This window comes from Adiantum capillus-veneris, chromosome 12, assembly GCF_014529385.1.
Source record: "Adiantum capillus-veneris isolate H3 chromosome 12, ASM1452938v2, whole genome shotgun sequence".
NCBI classification, from domain to species: Eukaryota; Viridiplantae; Streptophyta; class Polypodiopsida; order Polypodiales; family Pteridaceae; genus Adiantum; species Adiantum capillus-veneris.
The window spans coordinates 116,388,350-116,407,461 of record NC_140942.1 but is presented as its reverse complement, the minus strand read 5'-3'; the positions used below and the strand labels follow the sequence as shown (position 1 = coordinate 116,407,461).

Here is a 19,112-nt window from a genome sequence, read left to right as displayed (position 1 = left end):
AGAGTCTGAGAGTGAAACCCTAACCGCTCTCTTGTACTTTGATGATTGATTAATACAAAAAGAAATACCGAAAGGGGCGCTAGTCTTTGGGGCCAATATCTCTAGGCACGAAACTTCGCCGGGCCAGTGCAAATCTATTGTGATCTGTGAATTGTTCTGAAGTGGTTATTTGGTGCTGTCGCGGTTGATTCTTGACTTGGAGTGTCCAAGTATGTTACATTCTCTCTTTTGTGCAAGTGCATCATGACGAGCATGGACGCTAACAATGACAACACCACTCAAGCTCATGTGAATGATCCAGCTTTGGATAGGCTACAACAAATCTTATTTTACGCACGCCATCTACAAGAGCTTAGAGTGGCGTCGTCATTGTTAGTGTCCATGCTCGTCATGATCCACCTGTACAAAACAAATATAATCATGACAAAACTCCGATGACATATTCCAACAGCAAAGGCCTTTGATTACTTACAATGCAAACAAATTTAAGAGGCATATATGGAAAATTCATTTTTCTCTACAAGAGGAATGTAATCCATCCCTACTAAATTATTTACTACATCTCTTTCCTTAAAACCTCCCGCTCGTCATCGTTGTCAGCAACACTGATAACCTCTCTCTGTCTATACACTACTTTGTTTATAAATGAAAATTCTTTCACAATCACATTTGCAATGTTTTCCCTATACATATAATGTCATAAACAAATGCACAACACATAAAGAAGAGAACAAGTAAACTCTCAACAATTTACCTCTTCACTTCTTGCCACTTAAATTGATACCATTTAATTCGAAAAGATATATATCCTTCATTCATCACGAAAATGTCCACTATATCTTGGTACGTAACCGTATGGATAATTGATACATTTTCAAAAAGCATTTATTTAAGCAACACCATTTCACGTGCCTAATGCGGTGTTATCCACGAGAACGACGGATCGTATTTTTCTATTTATATCATCTTAAGGATAGTACTCACGAAGTCATTTCCACAAGAATGACGGACATTGACTATTTAGAACATTAGCATACGGTCAAAAACATAAGTATGCGTCAGGGGTACCCTATCTTTCAGCTCATCCATCCCATATTGTGCATAAATCTACACACCTTTATTGATATTATCAGGTATGATATCGTGAACTATATTATTATACTAAGGTTTATTTAAGTCTTTCAAACAATACCCTATCATACCATGAAATGTATGCATATTCTTTTGCTTCAATGCTCGACAAAGAATGTTCTCACCTACGAGCGAAGCAACATCCCAATTTAAATAAGCGTTCAACTTCTTGTTGACACTGATGATGGAGAATACCATAACATGGATGACCATTTGAAAGTACAGATGGTACACAGTCTCTCCCTTCTCGACCAAGCGCATACTTGAAATACATTTCTTCTCTAGGAACTCCTTCACTTTGGAAGCAACGTAACGTCAATGTCCGCCCCTCCGACAGACGCCATTACACTCAACTCGAACAACCTACCAGGCTTCTACGCTTCACGTCTTCTTCTCTCTTCTGCAGTTACTCGGGGTCTTTCCCTTCGACGATTCGACGGCTCGCTTGCAACCTCACGTACTCGCTTCTTGAGAGAAGACATAATTGCCCCCTTGCCAACCAAATTCTCTACAAGTATATTGAAAACCCATCAACCTACGGTTCAAGAAGCGTATGCTTCACCATTTTAAAAAAACGTAAAGATCAAAAAACACTAAATAGTTTATTAACTTACAAACATTAACAACTACATGTGGCGCTTCTTCAGTCAACAGCAATCGGGAGGTCGGATCCTCCACCCTCGCCTCCTGTCAACCCATCCAACCAAGCATAGAACGTGAGTTATAGTAAATACCCCACAATCCAATGTACAACGGCAACCAAATTCTCTACGAGTACATTGAAATCCCATTAACCTACAGTTCAAGAAGCGTATGCTTCACCATTTAAAAAAAAGTAAAGATCAAAAAACACTAAATAGTTTGTCAACTTACAAACATTAACAACTACGTGTGGCGCTTCTTCAGTCAACAGCAACCAGAAGGTCGGATCCTCCACCCTCGCCTCCTGTCAACCCATCCAACCAAGCATAGAACGTGAGTTATAGTAAATACCCCACAATACAATGTACAAATCGAAGCAAGCTACTAGTGCTAATAATAAGGGCTTCTCCTAATAAAGCTTTTCCATATTGAAACGAGAAAAACCAAAAGCCTTTGGTATGCCTTGTAATAAAGGTTGCAGATCACGCCAACAAGCCTATAGCATGCCTTCAATAGGCCTTAGTGCAGCCTACAACATTCAACAACAATCTTCAGCTGATGCGTCCGCAGTCCTTTGGCAGGGTGCAACTCACCCGACAGGCCTTCCACATGCCTCTGCAACCTTCGACAGCCCTCGGCACTCGGCAAGCTCATGCATTGATAGGCTCAGCAGGCCTTCGACAGCCCTAAACAATTTTCAACAGCCTGCAACATTCGGCAAGCCTTCAATGGTCTAAACAAGCCTTCAGCAGTGTTGAAGGTCTCAACGCAAGCTTCAGCAAGCCTCGCCTTGTCTCTACGCAGCCATCAAACGATGGGACAAAGAGAGAGAGAGAGAGAGAGAGAGAGAGAGAGAGAGAGAGAAAAGAAAGGAAGAAAGATTTTTTAACGTCCATAAAGAGGCCGAAGTCGGCCTATGAGACAAATCAAAGTACATGAGGTGGGTGTGCTCTGTGTATCCATAAAGGATAAAAGGGTACAAAAGTAAAAGTAAGCTATCCTGTGTAATGTCTGGGGGGAGGTGATACAAAGAGGGTGGGGGGTGGAGCTCCAAAAACTGGGGGAGAGATACAATCCTATATGCTGGGGTAAATACAATCATGAGATGCTATCCTATCTCTAGCTCCATCCAGTCCCATAATCAGGGTGTAATACATGATGCATGGGTGGGTAGGGTGCGGACAATCTGCGTAAGATGGCGGCTGGATCTGCAAAAGCCCGAGTACGTCGCTCCTCCAAGGATCTGTAGTAGTGCTCCTGGATCTCTTGGATCTCTCTCTGGTGTAAGCGGGGTGCCCTACGTCCATGTGTGCGTGGGCGTCTGCGAGCTCGGACCTCCTCAGCCTGCTGTAGAGTCACTCCTCTCTGGATGGTCGAAAGTGATGGTGCTTCTATGGAATCTACCAATGGTGCCAGTGAAAGTCACCCCTAGGTATACATATGAATCAACCACATCGACCTGTCCGCCTGCTGCTGTGAGTATTGCTCTGCTCCGCATTGTCCTGGAGGTGTGAAAGATCATGACCTTGGTCTTGCCAAGGTTCACTGTGAGCCCTTGATGTGTGCAAAAATCATCCAAGGCTCGTAGGTGGCTCTGTAGTCCCTCTTGTGTCTCAGAAACTAGAATGATATCATCAGCATAAAGCATAATATGTATTGGTGTACCTGCCAGGTCTGCCCCTCTTGCTCGTAGAATGTAATCTGATATCTCGTCGATGTAGAGACCAGATAGAGTCGGGGAGAGGGGACACCCTTGCTTCACACCAATAGTGCTAGCAATGGAATCCAGTAATCCATCTGGGCAACGCACTCTATCAGAGACCTGTGCGTATAAAGAGTGAATGGCCAATATCATCTCAGATGGTATCTATAGCTCCTGAAGGCGCTGGAAGAGTCTCTCTCTAGGGATAGTGTCAAAAGCCTTGCGGAAATCCACAAAGCAACAGTAGAGTCTCCTCTTTCGTGCTTTCGCTCCATCGATCAGGTAGCGAAGCACGAAAATGTGGTCGGTAGTCGAGAAAGTGCGTCGAAAGCCTGCCTGTCCTGGCGCTCGTATCCCTGATGCCTCTGCGTGTGTGCTAAGCTCTGCCTCAAGAACAGCCCCATATAGTTTGGCAGTGTGTAGCCGATCATGATAGTCCTGTAGTTCCCTAGATCCAGGGTGTCGCCAGACTTGTGGATAGGCACGATGGTGTGCATAGTCCACTCCTCTGGTAATCCCTTAACCAAGGCACGGTTGAAGAGACGTGCTATCAAGAGGGAAAGAGTGTCTGCTGCATATATCAGGTGCTCACTCTGTAGTCCAGTGTGATCTGCTGATCGGCCATGCTGAAGGCGTCGGATGGCCCTCTCCACCATGCTAGATGTGAAGAAAGTCGAGGTGGTAGGTCGAGGATCAGATGGCTCTGGGATCAGTGGCTGCCTAGGTATCTGGTACAAGCGCTCGGCATAATCATGCCAAATCTGGGGGTCCTCCAGGGGGGTGGTGAGGCGTGCCTCTCTCAAAATCCACCATGCTGTGGCGCAGTCTGTACTCATAAGCAGGTGGTATAGCTCAAGCTCTTGTGCCTCCTCGAAGGCCCGCCGTTTACAGCGTGTGATGGCCTTCATCTGTCGTCTGACCTCGCTCTCAGTAATCTCCTCTAAAGCTCGTCGAGCCCGTAGCTGTCTGTACAGATCTCTGCACTCCCCGTCATACCAGCGATTCTGGGGCATCGACCCAGAGGGGGGGGGGGTCGGCCACTATGAGTAGTGTGTGGAAAGCAGCTGAGGGCTGAGGTGTGTAGAACTGCTGAGAGCTGGCTAGTGAGTGTAGAGAGTGGTGTGTCTGGATCGAGAGTGTAGATCCCCTCATATACATGTGATGAGTAAATGTGGGCTAGCATGTGTGAAGTGTATAGTGGTGTGGCGTGGATGTAGGTGGTGTATGTGTGATGGGTGAGCCAGTGAGAGAGAGGGCGAGATATGCCTGGTCAGCCCCAATAGGCAATGGTGGGATGGAGAGAGAGAGAGAGAGAGAGAGAGAGATTGCCTTCAGAAACAACGCAAGGTTGCTGCTTCACACAGACATAGAAAGAGAGAAGAGGGACTGTACCTAAGCGCCAATATGCAACACCCGCATGTACACTGGCTGGTGCGTGCGCTCCACATGCAAATTGGCCGCACACGAGCAGTGTGTTCCACACTTTCTTTTCCCGGGACATCTTTTGAGATACCCCACAAAGGCTTATTTGTTTTACCTACTAAGAGAGATGTCTACAATAGGGTTTCCATACATGAGCTATAATCTAGGTAGGGGGCATGTTCACTCCTTGGGGAGTGCAGTGCAGAACCTTGCAATAAATGCTTTTCCACCTCTCCAAACTGCTCACTTTGCCAATCTTCCTTGCTTTTACTTTGCACAGTTGTCAACTCATTGATTATCCATACTTCTTGTCCCATCAAATGATTGTTATTATTTTATCAATGCTACTTTGTCAACTGTATCCATGCATGTGATTTTTACCTCTTACCTTCCTCTGTCAGCGTAGGGGTCCACAAATACCACGTCGCCAAATTAAGCTTCAAGGCTAAATTGGATAAAACCTCTACCCTTCGTAGAAATTAGATTGCCCCTACAAAACCACTGTTGGGCAGATTTGTGAGACGACTTGCAACTCTACAGACCTCCAAAACCGTGAATTCTGTACTTTTGCTTGCAATGAGCTAGCCCACTCTTCAGCCACTTTATGACCATTCAACTCGCTAGGCATTGTGAAGCTGTATACAACAGGTTAAATGTAAATCAGACAAATTAAACCAACTAGAAAATTTAGCAATGAGCAAACACAGCATGTCGACTCGATGCCTTTCTGGTTGAATAGAAATAAAAATCGGTCCCTTTTTTATCACTGAATCTACTTGACAACGTGTAAAGTTATTGTACATTGAAAGTCCTTAGCATCAACATGGTTTGTGTGTATAATAACTACATCAAGAGAGGACAACCTTGTGAGTGAATGCATTGCAGAGCTCCCTTCCAGGCCTTGCTCTTCAGAGATTTGGAAAACTAGAGAGCTACAGCGCAGTAAAAATTACTTTTTAGACAAAGAAAGGTGGAAGAGGTTGTGGGCCACAATTCAAAAATGTAGAAAAAAAAAAATAGACCTTTGAATCAATATCTTGAACTGAAGCAGTGCGCTTACTGATAATGCACGTACAGCTTTGGACACATTTTCTCTCTTGAAGAAATATATGACAGGATATCCTAAAATCCACCTGCAAAAATTATTCATTAGTTCTTTCAAAACCCAGACATTCTGAACTGTGCATTCTTACCCATTGAGGGTAGGCAAGGGGGCCTCACAGCATAATTCGGAGCTGCCCAAGTCAATAAGTCCAGAAGTTGGAGATGATGGATGACCAGAGATGCTTGTAGAAGCTTGACACATGGTTTACATAACCTACATAAGTTTATACATAATCAGCCATAGAAAGACGAAAATATTGATGTCATTGTACCAGTTGATGCTTTTGAGAGGAAACAGGTTGTAAAGGACGCAAATTCATTCAAGGCTTCATCTTTCTCAGATGACAAGGCAAACTGCAAATGAAACACATCTTAAGCATACGGGCAATTCATAAAAGTTGTGTATATAAAAAACTAAGCAAAAGGCAATGGGCCACTCTCACCCTTATTACACTGTCGTCCAAAACAATGAAATCAAGTTTGATAGAGCGGTTTAGGGTTTCATTCATTAGCAGAGTCAAGTTCTCAATGTGGATCAGATACACCACATCATCCAAGCACATGACTTTTAGAGAAGATATAAGCATGACCTCCTGCAGCCAAGAGCCAAGAAATATGTTTTTTAAGATCTAGTCATAGCTCTTCCCCCTCAGCCTAACTGATGTGATTGAAAAGAGGTCCAGCAATTTCAAAACCTAGAATGTTCAATGAATTAATTGCTTGCAACAACAGTGAACCTGTGCAAGAAGTTCCAATAGTCCACATAACTGAGCTTGCAACTTAGGAATTCCCAGAGCATAATCCACCATTACTGCTGGACGCAAACCTGTGCAAAGGGCAGCAATATCTGCAGATAAAAAATAAATGTCATATCTCCTAAGAAATCTCCACATATGAGAATTCATACAGATATAGGATAAAGTAGAAAGTGATAATCACGAGAAAAGCTAGAGAGAGACAATGGGCTTCCAAAATAAACTTCAAACTTTCGCTCTTTTATCTCTAAAGATGTGCATTGTGCATGAGAATTGATATAACCACTGAGGAGCATGCCACACACAAAATTATCAAATTAAATGGAAACTAGTATTTAGTGCAACTACTCAAAAGAGTTAAAGGTCTACAGTGCAGATGCTTTTCACTTGAATCCCAGGTTTTTTGCTTATTCTTGCATAAGCTTGGTCCGTTGGCTGTGAATTTTCTGGCAGGTTTAGAGTCAGCATCTTGGTGACAAGATAAAAACGAGATCTTAAATTATGTCCGTCTGATCGGTCACAATCTATCTTTCTGCATCTGGCTAGAAGTTCTGAGATGATGTTACACGCTAAAATTGTAGTTGAAGGTAAGAATCTTCCCAAGCCGCATTGTGACTTTTCTCTAAACAATGGCTGATTCTCTCTCTGAACCTGGGAAACCTAATTTTTCTCTCTAGATTGTTAGTTCTCTCTATCTACACATTAAGCGACGATTTCTCTCTGAAACAGAGCTGATTATCTCTCACTTGCTTTTTGAAGTGCTTGCTTTTGCTTACTTGAAAAGCGTCGCTTTTTGCTTTTCTAAAAAAGCACTTGTTTTGTTTTTGGAAGAAATTTGCATTTATAAGTGTATGAAAATGTATCAAAAAGAAAAAAGAAAGCTTTCTTCAAACACGTCACTTTTTTCTTTCCTTTAAAAGCGCTCGTTTTGTTTATAATTTCTTGAAACTATTTGCATTTATGGGAGTGTGTGCTTTATCTCTAACTTTCTTTTTCCACTTCAAGGAGGTATAAAGGGCACATGCTTCAACATACACAGGTAAAGAAATATAAATATTGTGGATTGGACTACATGCGCACATACTCTCGGAGAAGGATTCTTCACTTGAGAGCTGTTTCTTTTTGCTAAGATACATAAACACCCAAACTGGGCGCTGTGTCTTGTGCAAGAAGATCCCATTCCTCTCTCTCTCTCTCTCTCTCTCTCTCTCTCTCTCAAAATTATGCCCAAAATTTTGCAAAATTATGCCCAAAACGGAAGGGGGAAATCAGCCCTCGATGTTAAAGGAGCTCGAAGATATTAAGGAGCAGGTGAAAACTCTGTGCAAAGGGGAAGAACTAAACTCGAAAGAGGCTTCCTCATGGGCGGAGCGCCTTTCTAAAACACAGGATAAAGTTGACGAAGCAGAAAAATGGATTGAAGGTGCAAAGAAAGGGAAGGCTCGGATGCCAGAAGCCGCACAGACTTCTACCATCATCAATATGACCATTGAGGAGGAACAGAAGAGGACTAGAGCCCTCCATGTGCGTATTACTGGTATCAAAGACACCGAGAATGTAGAAGACGAAGTGAAGGAACTCTTGCAGCGCATGGGCATCCCGGAACCTATGCACACAGGTGCTTGGAGAGTAGGAAAGAAGGGAGTGGATGAGAAGGGAAACGTCAAAGAGAAAGCACTTATTTTGCGTTTCCCGACTTTGGAAACAAGGAAGGAATTCCTGAAGAAGAGACCAGCACTTAAGAAAACTGGAATATTTATGGGGGATGACCTTAATTTAGCACAAATAGCACATATGCAAGAGTTGATGCCAGAGATCAAGGCAGCAAGGGAGAAGGGAAAAATTGCCTTTTATAGAGGAGGCAAAGTAGTGGTTTTGGAAAAACGCACAGCATGACGATGCGAGACATATGGGACCACACTCCGGATGGCGGTATGGAATTGTAATGGATCATATAGGCTGGATGTGGGTGCCTTTGAGGATAGCTTCAGAGATAGAGACATTGTCTTTTACTCAGAGACACATCAAAATCTGGACAGTCGATGCCAAATGTGACTGGTTATTTATGGGAGACAGCTTGTCGGCCAGACGCTAGATCCCAGCATGGGAGTCGAGGTTCAGGAGGGGTAGCAGTCTTATTCAAGGAGGAGTTGCAGCCGCTATTACAGATTGTCCGGAGAGATGACCAGGCGAGATACATGTGGGTGAGACTAAGAGCTGAGACAGGCAGATTCTTATACATTGCTATATGTTACTTTCCCCCTAGCACATCAGTCTATACCTCACCTAGAGGGCAATCCCCTTTCTCTATACTTGATGATGACATATGGGAGTTCTCTAGAGATGGAGATATCATTCTCTTGGGAGACTTTAATGCCAGGACGGCTGTCACGAGGACGTAGCAGTTATTAACCATGTCACAGAGATGTGGCAACTGCTAACCTTGGTTGTTGGTTTCTTTCCAATGGGGTTTATTTTATTTGTTTTGAGACCCTCTTTTTGAAGTAGCAAACGGTCGGACATTGTATGGCCAATGTGAACGGTACATTCACCCGCAGACGGGAAGTGGTCGGCACTGGAATTCGTATGGTAAGAGGATGTCTAGGCTTAGAGCAAGATCATATAGGTCCCCCCGTCGCACTTAGCAAGTTGGTGGATACTAGGAAGTGAACTCAATTAAGGCGTAAAGTCAAGGTGGGACTACCAACAAAAAGTATCCGACAGTTGGGCCACATTGCACTTTTGGATGCAGTCCCAATGAGGATAGATGGTCAGAAGACCACTGGGAGCCCAACGGAAGCATCTCCTAAAATTTAGGGAACTGCTATTTTGGGCCGTGAAATGTGTTCGCGTCATTACCTCCGGTATGACTAGGGGAACATTTTACAACTTTGCCACGAAGTCAACTAGGCAACCGGTCAGGATATTTTTAAGCGGCGAACCCGAAACAGGCAAATGCTTGTAAATGCGCCAAGTGTCGAATTTTCATGCACTTTCCTCTTGCAGAAGAAGTGGCGTTGAATTTTATGCTGGGAGAGGCCTCATTTCAGCTTTTGTCACAGGTTAAAAGCTATGGAGTGCTTCCTTTCCCTCTTATGTACAGTGCGGTGCCAGGAGTGATGCCCTGCACGCTACGCACTGCCCTCTCTCTCCCCTACGAGTAGTATGTTATGCCCCACTAGTGGGCTTTTCATTTGACCAATGTACAGTTATGTGGGTTCATGCGTGATTGCCGAGGCAAGAGCCTCTTGCACAGGTACTGGATTAGCTAGCGGCTAATCCCCCGCAGGTACAGGCGGAGAGGTTTCACGCCAGAAATCTCGTCCGATTCAAAGGGCAAGCAGCCCTACAGGTGCGGGAGCCCCGCTCGAGGTCTTGCTACGGATGCGACCGGCACGCGAAACGGAGCCCAAAACAGGGAATTACAGCCTGCTGTGTATTTTTGCAGGTTTAGGGTTTCGGCCCTAAATGGACCCTAATACCCCCAGGAGGTTCGGGGACGCAAGGGGACCGCTGTACAGGTGAACTGGCGCATTTTTGGGGCAGAAAACAGAGAATTCAGCGTGCTGCAGATTCTCGCCAGGTTTTGCAAAGTGTCCGTATGCGTCGAGAGAGTCACCTATTGCGTGGGAATACTGACTGTGAAGCGTCCTAGTACAGTTATGCTGCCGAAATCGGGCCAGAACAGGTGTTTCTTAGCCTAGATTGTGCGGGGCAGCTTGTGGGAGATCACAGGTTTTATTCCCTTTGATAAAGAATAAAGAAATACCGAAAGGGGCGCCAATTTTGGGGCCTACAGGTTGTCGGTGTCTGCTCGAGGCATTCTAGCTTCCGAGCCGTGAGTGTATTCAAGTGTTAATTCCCGTCGCAGGTTCTCTTTGCAAAGTGCTCTGTGTGTGTGTCTAAAGTAAAGTAAAGAATTTTGGGTGAAAGCCAACGCCTCCCGCCCTACGGGCCGGTTTCAACAGCCAACTCCCAAACGGTATTTTATGATACCTCGGAGGAGATGCTTAGAGAGATGGATATATCGGAGATGGGACTTGATAGACACTCACAGGATAGAGAGCACACAGAGTATGGGAGATACCTCATGGAGATGACGACTACGCATGGTCTGGCCATACTTAATGGTCTAGAGATTTTTCCTTCGTCTGGGGGATTCACATGCTTTCCACACAGACATGGGGCCAGTACGGTGGACTATGTCATGACTTCACCGAGCTTCATCTCTAATATTCAGGATCTCAGTGTGGGTCTTAGGCCTGTTGGAGTAGCAGTGGACCATGCTCTCCTGACTTTTTCAGTCTCTTTCCAGTATAGTGCCTCTCAGACACCACGGAGGATTGCACACACACGGTATACTTTTACACCAGAGACGGATTCAGTTTATGTGGAAGAAATTTACAGATGCATGTGGGCAGCCGAGCCTGTATATACAGTGGAAGAGATCACCACTTTATTGACGGAGATCTTGCATGGGGTTGCAGCAGAGGCATACCCACACACTCAACCAGATCAGAGAAGACATTCTGGGAACATGCCTCAGAATAGTTGGTATGATGAGGAATGCAGAGAGATGAGAGTTCAGATTTAGAGCGAGCTTATACTTGGAGTCATTACATATAGACAGTCTCGGATTGCCCTTCGGTGCTTAGTGCGACGGAAGAAGCGGGCCTTTTTAGCCCAGATGGAATGTGATTTGTATCAACTCTTTTTGAGCCGAGATTCAGGTAAGGCCTGGCGTCTCTTCCATGAGCACTCACCTCCTCCAGTGATTACCTCTCCCGAGATTTGGGGTCAGTATGCATCATCATTATATACAGTACCTGGGCAACCACCATTACCAGACCCTCTAGAACCATGTCCAGCCACTAGTACCTTCTTTACCACTAAGATGGTGAAGAACGCCATTGACAGGATGAGGACTAGGAGAGCATATGATCATGATGGTTTGGTGGCAGAGCACTTGATACATGCTAGAGATTTACTGTCAGAGGTTCTTACGCGGTTGTTTAACCGTGTCATGTGTGAGGGACTACCAGAGTCCTGGAGATTATCTACTATTGTACCTCTCTTCAAGGCAGGGGACCCCACTGTGCCAGTGAACTACCGTACTATTATGATAGGGCACACATTGGCACGGTTGTATGCATCCATTCTTGAACAACAACTGAGTAAATGGGCAGAAAATGAGGGCATACGAGCAGTAGGACAAGCTGGATTCAGGAGGGGTTTCTCCACTTTGGACCATATTCTTACACTCAGAGCCATTATTGAGGAGGGTCGGGCACATGGGAGATGGATGTATTGTTGCTTTGTGGACTTCCGCAAAGCATTTGACACAGTGCCGAGGGCCAGATTGATGCACAGGCTACTGAAGTTGGGAGTACCCACAGTGATCATACGGGGGATCATGGCTTTATACGGCTCAGTGACTGGCCAGGTACGCACTCTTGAGGGGATTTCTGACATTGTTCATTCCACTATTGGAGTGAAGCAAGGGTGTCCTTTGTCCCCTACACTTTTTGGTATGTATGTAGATGAGGTCTCTGACTACATTGACAGAGAGGGTGACAGAGCCGCTCAGCTAGCAGGGACATGGATTCCTTTATTATTATATGCTGATGATATTGTGTTGATATCAGAGTCGCCAGAGGGCATGCAGAGACAGTTAGATGCATTGCAACTTTGCAAAGGATAGTGGACTGTCTGTGAACCTTGGTAAAACCAAGGTTATGGTGTTTAACACCACACCACAGTGGGTCAAGAGATCGGCACCTACACTCGTATATGGTCAGGACACTGTGGAGTACACAAATGAATATACATATCTGGGGGTGGTATTCACGGGACCGAGGTTTACTCTGAGGAGAGCAGCAGAGACTAGACTGTCCAGAGCCTATGCGGCATTGGGAGGGCTAGAGAGAATGTGTTCGCAGGTTCAGTTTCAAGAACCACGAACAAAGCTATGGCTCTTTGATACTTTGGTTGCTTCAGCTATGCTTTATGGGGTCCAAGTTTGGGGACCATCTGTGAATCATGACAGTTGGAGGAACATGGAGAGACCCTTGGTATTTATGATATCCCGGATGATTAGAGCCAAGACCTCCGTACCGCATGCGATTATTCGAGCGGAGGTAGCCGCCCCTCCTATTGAGATTGAGGCTCTTACTAGATCAGTGTCCTTTATGCACAGTCTATGGGATACACATAGAGGCAGATATACTAGATTGGCTCTTGAGTTTTCTAGACAGTTAGCGATGCAAGGAGATGCATCATGTTGGTATGCGCAGATGACCTCATGGTTTCAGAGGCATGGTCTCAGCATGGATAGATTGCCTCCTTTTCAGTATTCCCTAGATGCACCCTCCCTGCCAGTCACACGGACGGAGATCACTAGACTCATTCGGCAGGATCTAATACAATTGGACACCAGGAGGACATGGGTAGAGCCGATGCAGGAGTTGGGCACGAAGATGGCTTTTTACAAAGAGCACCTTCTCCAACTTTCGAGAGATGGGTTTGTGACTCGTCCGAGCTACATGGACACTCATTTGTCTCATGGTCTGCGATGTGCTATTGGTCAGATTCGCACATCCTCATACCAGCTGGAGACTGAGACGGGTAGATTCAGAGGGATACCACCGGAGTCTAGGATATGTCAACTATGCGGTAGAGAGCCAGAGACAGAGCTACACTACATATGCCACTGCACTGTGTATTATGAGATACGAGGGCGCTTCCATTGCTTATTCAGGGAGGGTTTTGGACCCCTAGATAGAGTCATGAGGTATCAGGATCAGAGATGCCTTGGCTTATATCTACTTGAGCTACACCGACATAGAGATAGTCTGTTGAGGAGACATGGAGCACGACAGTCGCAGAGACAGATCACAGACTTCTTTGGATCGAGGGAGCCAAGAGACCAACCACCAGCACAGGGTTGTACCCGCATTCATACGAGAGGCACCCTCATTGACAGGGCGACTGAGCTCGGGAGATCGAGACGACCACGACCGAGACACAGGAGCACACTCCATCGACGGAGACTCCAACAGAGGATCATAGGCATTCTAGCACGACACCCAGATTGTCATTGAGGGCCTATTTTACATTTTCACATTTCACATTTCACACTCATTTTCAGTTTTCATTTTTACTTTCAATACTTTTTGTACTTGTACTTCAGACGTTGTATTAGATTCACCACTTTGTATCTGATGGTCTCATAGGTCATTTTGGCCTTTTGAAGACGTTAATATATCATTTCATTTCTCTCTCTCTCTCTATACCAGCAGACCAACCTTTCTCGCGCTTGACCAGCAGAGCACCCCCCCCCCCCCCCCCCCCCCTCTCTTCTCGCGTGCCTGACTAGCAGAGCCCCCTCCGATACGCTTAACCAGCAGTGGCCTGCCAGCAAGGCAGAGCAGTCTACAGACCTCTTTCTCGCGTAAATGCAGGACCAGCAGTAGCAAAGATTGAAGCCTTCTGCACGTAGGTAACCAGCAGGGCACTCTCTCTACACTCTCGCGGGGTAAACAGAGAACAGTGAGAGCAGTGGCCAGTGGATAGTGCAAGCCGCAGTACACAGTGAACAGTGATAATATAATTTGCAACGAAATCACCTGCAAAAAGGGTGTGAAGTGTAAGCGTAATGTGGAAAATGCCACCGTATGCGTAGTGTAGAGCAAAATGTATGCATATTGCGATAACCGCTATTGTATGCATATTGTGGTCTAGAAGAATTGCATAGAGTGGTTCAAAGAAATTGTAAAACAAGTACATAGACATGAGGAAAAAAAGCGACAAGGAGGACCCCTTTGAGGATGCCATACAAAAATGCAAAGAGGAAATGGAGTTGACCATCAAAAGAAATAACCGCAGCCTCCTAGGAACGATAAAGACACTTGAGGAGCGGGTGACGGCCCAGGATGAGGAGATCGCACGTCTCAAAGGAGCTTCAAGAAGTGCGCTCGCAAACTACACTTGAAAAAGGGGAACTTCAACCATCATTATCGGAAGAGATTAACACCATAAAAAAGCAAGTGCGGGTCATCAAAGAAGGGGAGGAGCAAAAGAAAGAAATGACAACATCTTGGGTGAACATCATCACGAAAACTCAAAAGAAAGTGGATGAAGCCGAGAAATGGATTGAGGTTGCCAAGAAAGAGAAAGGTAAGGAAGCTCCTTGTACATACTACACCCACTCTTATTAACATGACCCTCGACGAGGAACAAAGGAGGAGGATGCGGGCTCTACATATGAGAGTGACCGGCCTCAAGGACATAAACAATGTGGAAAAAGAGGTCACAAACTCACATCCATGATGGGGGTGGACAAGCCTTCACACACAAAGGCATGAAGAGTGTGCAAGAAGGGTGATGGCCCAGGAGAATCTTCTAAGGAGAGAGCTCTCATACTACGCTTCCCCTCCTTGGACGAGAAAAACAAATTTTTGAGAAAGAGACCTACTCTCAAGAAGACAACATTTTCTCGGTGATGATCTCACTCTCTCACAGCTTGTGCACATGAGAGAGGTAATGCCAGAGATTTAAGGCGGCAAGGGAGAATGGAAAGATGGCCTTTTACAGAGAAGGTCGGGTGGTGATTGTAGAGCGGCACTCTACATGATGGTGTGAGACCTATGGGACCACAATGAAGATGGCGACTTGGGATTGGAATGGACCTATGAGGTTGGACGTTGGTGCCTTTGAGGACAGTTTCACAGACAGGGACATTGTTTTCTTCTCGGAGACTCATCAAGCCGCTGGACAGTTTATGCCACATGGGTGGGACACAAATGGGAGACAGCCCACACGACAGTTGCGAGATCTAAGCATGGGAGTAGTGTCACCGAATTGGAAGCGTACTGATAGAATAGATAAGCAATACTTTAGACAAAGAGAAGAGAAAGAAAGAGAAGGGACACCGAAATGGCACTGGGGACAGGAAGATGGGCCAGTCCCCACCCTTGGGGTATCTTTACTACGAGGAAGTTCTTTTGTATAAACACAATGTAACAGACTTGGACACTCCAAGTCAAGAATCAATCATAACAGCACCAAATAACCACTTCAAAACAGTTCACAGTTCACAGTTGATTCGACACTGGCCCGACAGAGTTCCGTGCCTAGAGACATTGGCCCCAAAGACTGGCACCCCTTTCGGTATTTCTTTATGTATTAATCTGTGTTCAAAGTACAAGAGTGCGGGCAGGCGCTCACACTCAGACTCTGCGTCCAGATGCTCTAAGAAGTGAGGACCTACCCCACTTATTTATAGGTACAAGGGATGCCCAAAGCAGAGCCCCAAAAGAAGCTGTCAATTTTAAAAGCTTGGGTATTTTTTTTAAAAGTCCTCATAAAATAAAGCAAAGCTTTTAATTTTAAACTCTAACTCTCTCTCTATCTCTTGCGTAGCCAAAAGCAAAAGCTACCACAACTCTGTCCGTGATTTCCGTTGACCTCCGTACAGCCTGCCACGTGGCAGCTCCCGAAACACCGCCTTTTCCGGCCAGTCAGCCACGTCAGCAACAGAGTGTACGTATGTGTGTTGTGGCACGCCACGTCACCAGTTTGTGACATACCCCCCTCTTGAAAGCATTGTAATTGCCCTCGATTACGCCTGCAAAACAGACAAAAGCCATAAACTGTCTTAGCAGACACTGACTGTTAGTACCGACACACTAGGAACACACATCTAGCACATGTACCAATTGACAGTCACATCACACAACATCACAGGACATCACTAGACATCATAAGACATCACATGATATTCAACATTCATTCGGATCTTAGACCATGATTTATTGACAATGTAGCTAGCAATCGCATCTAGATCCAATCGGGACCTCATCAATGTCCGATTGACTAACCCCTATTGCAACCATGTCTATTCGAGATCAATTAGACCAAAATGTTGCCGTCATTTCGTCTATCAGTTCCTACACTTAAAAGAAGTCAAGAACAAATCAGTATCATAATCAGGAATTCCATTTCATAAAGTCATACAACAGAATACTATCAGCTTTCAGGATCCCTCAAGCTCAAAGAGACATCAGTGACTTTAGTATCAAAATCGAGGCATCTGTTGACAAAGGAGCGGAGTAACTCCCCTCTTGTGCATCCCACTGCACCAGATCTCCGGCCAAGCTGAATTCTGGGTTCCATTTGGAGTAGACTATGCTAAACCAAAAGCCTCGAGGTAAAGGTTCACAATCTAAGGAGTATCTGCCAGGTCCTCCACCTCCATCCACTTCGCATCTAATGCAGGATAGTTCTTGAACTTAACCAAGAACCGCCTTCGGACTTTACCTTTATTCTTCGTATCCTTATTTGCCAAAATCTGTTCATGAACAAGGATTTCCTCGTTTTCTTCCACTTCGGGTTGCTCATCAGGCACATCACCTTTAAAAGGTTTCAAAAGACTCACATGAAATGCATTGTGAATCTTCCAAGTATCAGGCAGTTTCAGTCGGAAGGAGACATCATCTTTTCAGTGATCTGGAAAGGTCCATAGTATCGCATACTAAGCTTTGAAAAAAGCCTCTCCTTTCCCTTTTTCTTTCTCAAGCGTGCCTTCTCAAAACGTAAAAGCACCCAATCATCCTCCTTCAATTTCAAGTCGCGACGATGGCGATCCGCTGCCTTTTTCTGTCGTTCTTCAGACTACTGCAAAGTCTTGCGAACCTTGGCGAAAGCCGTATCTAAGTCTCGCGTATATTCATCCGCTTCAAAAATCTTATCTTTCGTGCTTAGGAAGGATGGAACCTTCGCAGCTCCTTCAATAATCTCAAATGGCGCCTTCCCTGTCGAAGAGTGTATTGTGTTATTGTAGGCAAATTCCACCAAACGTAAATACTTTTCCCATTGAGTCTTCTGATCTGAGATATAAGACTTCAATAAATCTAGAACCACTGAATTGGCATTCTTAGATTGCCCATCAGTCTGCGGGTGGAACGATGATGAGAACTGCAACCGCGTGCCAATGTTCTCCCAAATTGCCTTCCAAAACAAACTCGTAAATCTGGGGTCTCTGTCAGAGACAATCGTCTCGGGCATGCCATGTAATCTCAAGATCTGAGCCACAAACAGTCCCACTAAGTGATCCGGCTTGACTGTTCTTTTCCCTAGAATGAAATGAGCCTGTTTGCTAAATCTGTCAAGAACAGTCCAGATACCATCGTGACCACTCTATGTTCTCGGGAGATCAGAAATGAAATCCATTGCAATACTTTCCCAGGGGCGGGTGGGTATGGGTAAAGGCTGTAACAATCCCTATGCTTTATGCCTGTCAAACTTGACCTTCTGGCATACTAAGCAACTGCGCACAAACTCTTCCACATCCCTTTTGAGACTCGGCCAAAAGAAGTATCTCTCTACCCCTTTCATGGTGGTAGCAAAGCCGCGGTGACCCGTAAAAGGTGGACAGTGGCATTCAGTCATAACCTTTTCCTTCAACGGCTATGTAACGCACAACATAGTTTTTCTCATCAAGTACCCATCCCGAATGGAGTATCCCACGACTGTCTCCCCATCTCATATCCGTGTGAAAACGTCTGCAAAATCTGTATCTGTGGCATACTGGTCGACCATATCCTCGAAGCTCCTATGGTGTATCGCAGAAATAGCCTGAACCAATGGCTTTCGAGACAAAGCATCTGCCACCACATTCTTCTGTCCCTGCACATGGATAATCTAGAAGTGGAACTGTGACAAGATGTTCGTCCACCGCATCTGCTTTTCCCAAAGCTGCTTCTGTGACAAGAAGCATCTTTTCCCAAAGCTGCTTCTATGACAAGAAGTAGCGAGAACTCTGATGGTCTGTAAAGACCGTAAAATCCGCTCCGAGTAGGTAATGCCGCCACTGAGTAAGAGCATGGATAACTGCCAAAAGCTCTTTCTCATAAATCTATGTTGTCATCTCCGCCTTGAGAACAAGCCACTCTCATAAGCAATGACATGGCCTTCTTGCATTAAGACCGCACCCAGACTACGACCACAAGCATCACAATATACCTCAAATGACTTCTGCAAGTCTGGCAAAATCAAAATTGGTCCTATAGTCAATTTCTCTTTCAACGTTTGAAAGGCCATCACCTCTGTGGATCCCCACAAAAAAGGGACTCCTTTCTGTGTCAAGATATGCAAAGGGGAAGCAATCTCTGCAAACTTTCGAATGTACAACCTGTAGTACGAACACAATCCCAAGAAGCTCCTAATTTCATGGACATTCTTCAAATCGGGCCATTTACCTATAGTCTCGATCTTGGCCGGATCCATTTGCACTCCTACTGCTGCGACAATGTGTCTCAAAAAGTGTATCTCTGGTAGAAAAAAATCACTTTTCTTTG

The 19,112-nt window shown here is 45.2% G+C and overlaps 1 protein-coding gene across 4 annotated transcripts in view; it reads right to left on the bottom strand.

Moving 5' to 3' along the window:
* Positions 1-1,141: 1,141 nt before the first annotated feature.
* LOC147446377 (uncharacterized) overlaps positions 1,142-19,112 on the bottom strand; it is a 51,182-nt gene continuing 33,211 nt past the window's right edge. The window contains exons 2-11 of one of the 4 annotated variants that reach the window (XM_086525610.1): positions 6,739-6,848; positions 6,445-6,594; positions 6,274-6,355; positions 6,091-6,193; positions 5,920-6,030; positions 5,761-5,829; positions 5,279-5,532; positions 2,005-2,077; positions 1,746-1,818; positions 1,142-1,639 (exon numbers count right to left, since the gene is read on the bottom strand). In XM_086525610.1, coding sequence (XP_086381736.1) covers positions 5,388-5,532; positions 5,761-5,829; positions 5,920-6,030; positions 6,091-6,193; positions 6,274-6,355; positions 6,445-6,594; positions 6,739-6,848 — 770 coding nt within the window. In that variant the 3' untranslated portion in view covers positions 1,142-1,639; positions 1,746-1,818; positions 2,005-2,077; positions 5,279-5,387. Of the gene's footprint in view, positions 1,640-1,745; positions 1,819-2,004; positions 2,078-5,278; positions 5,533-5,760; positions 5,830-5,919; positions 6,031-6,090; positions 6,194-6,273; positions 6,356-6,444; positions 6,595-6,738; positions 6,849-19,112 lie in introns of those variants that run through there. The other 3 variants (XM_086525612.1, XM_086525613.1, XM_086525611.1) reach the window with 3 other exon arrangements.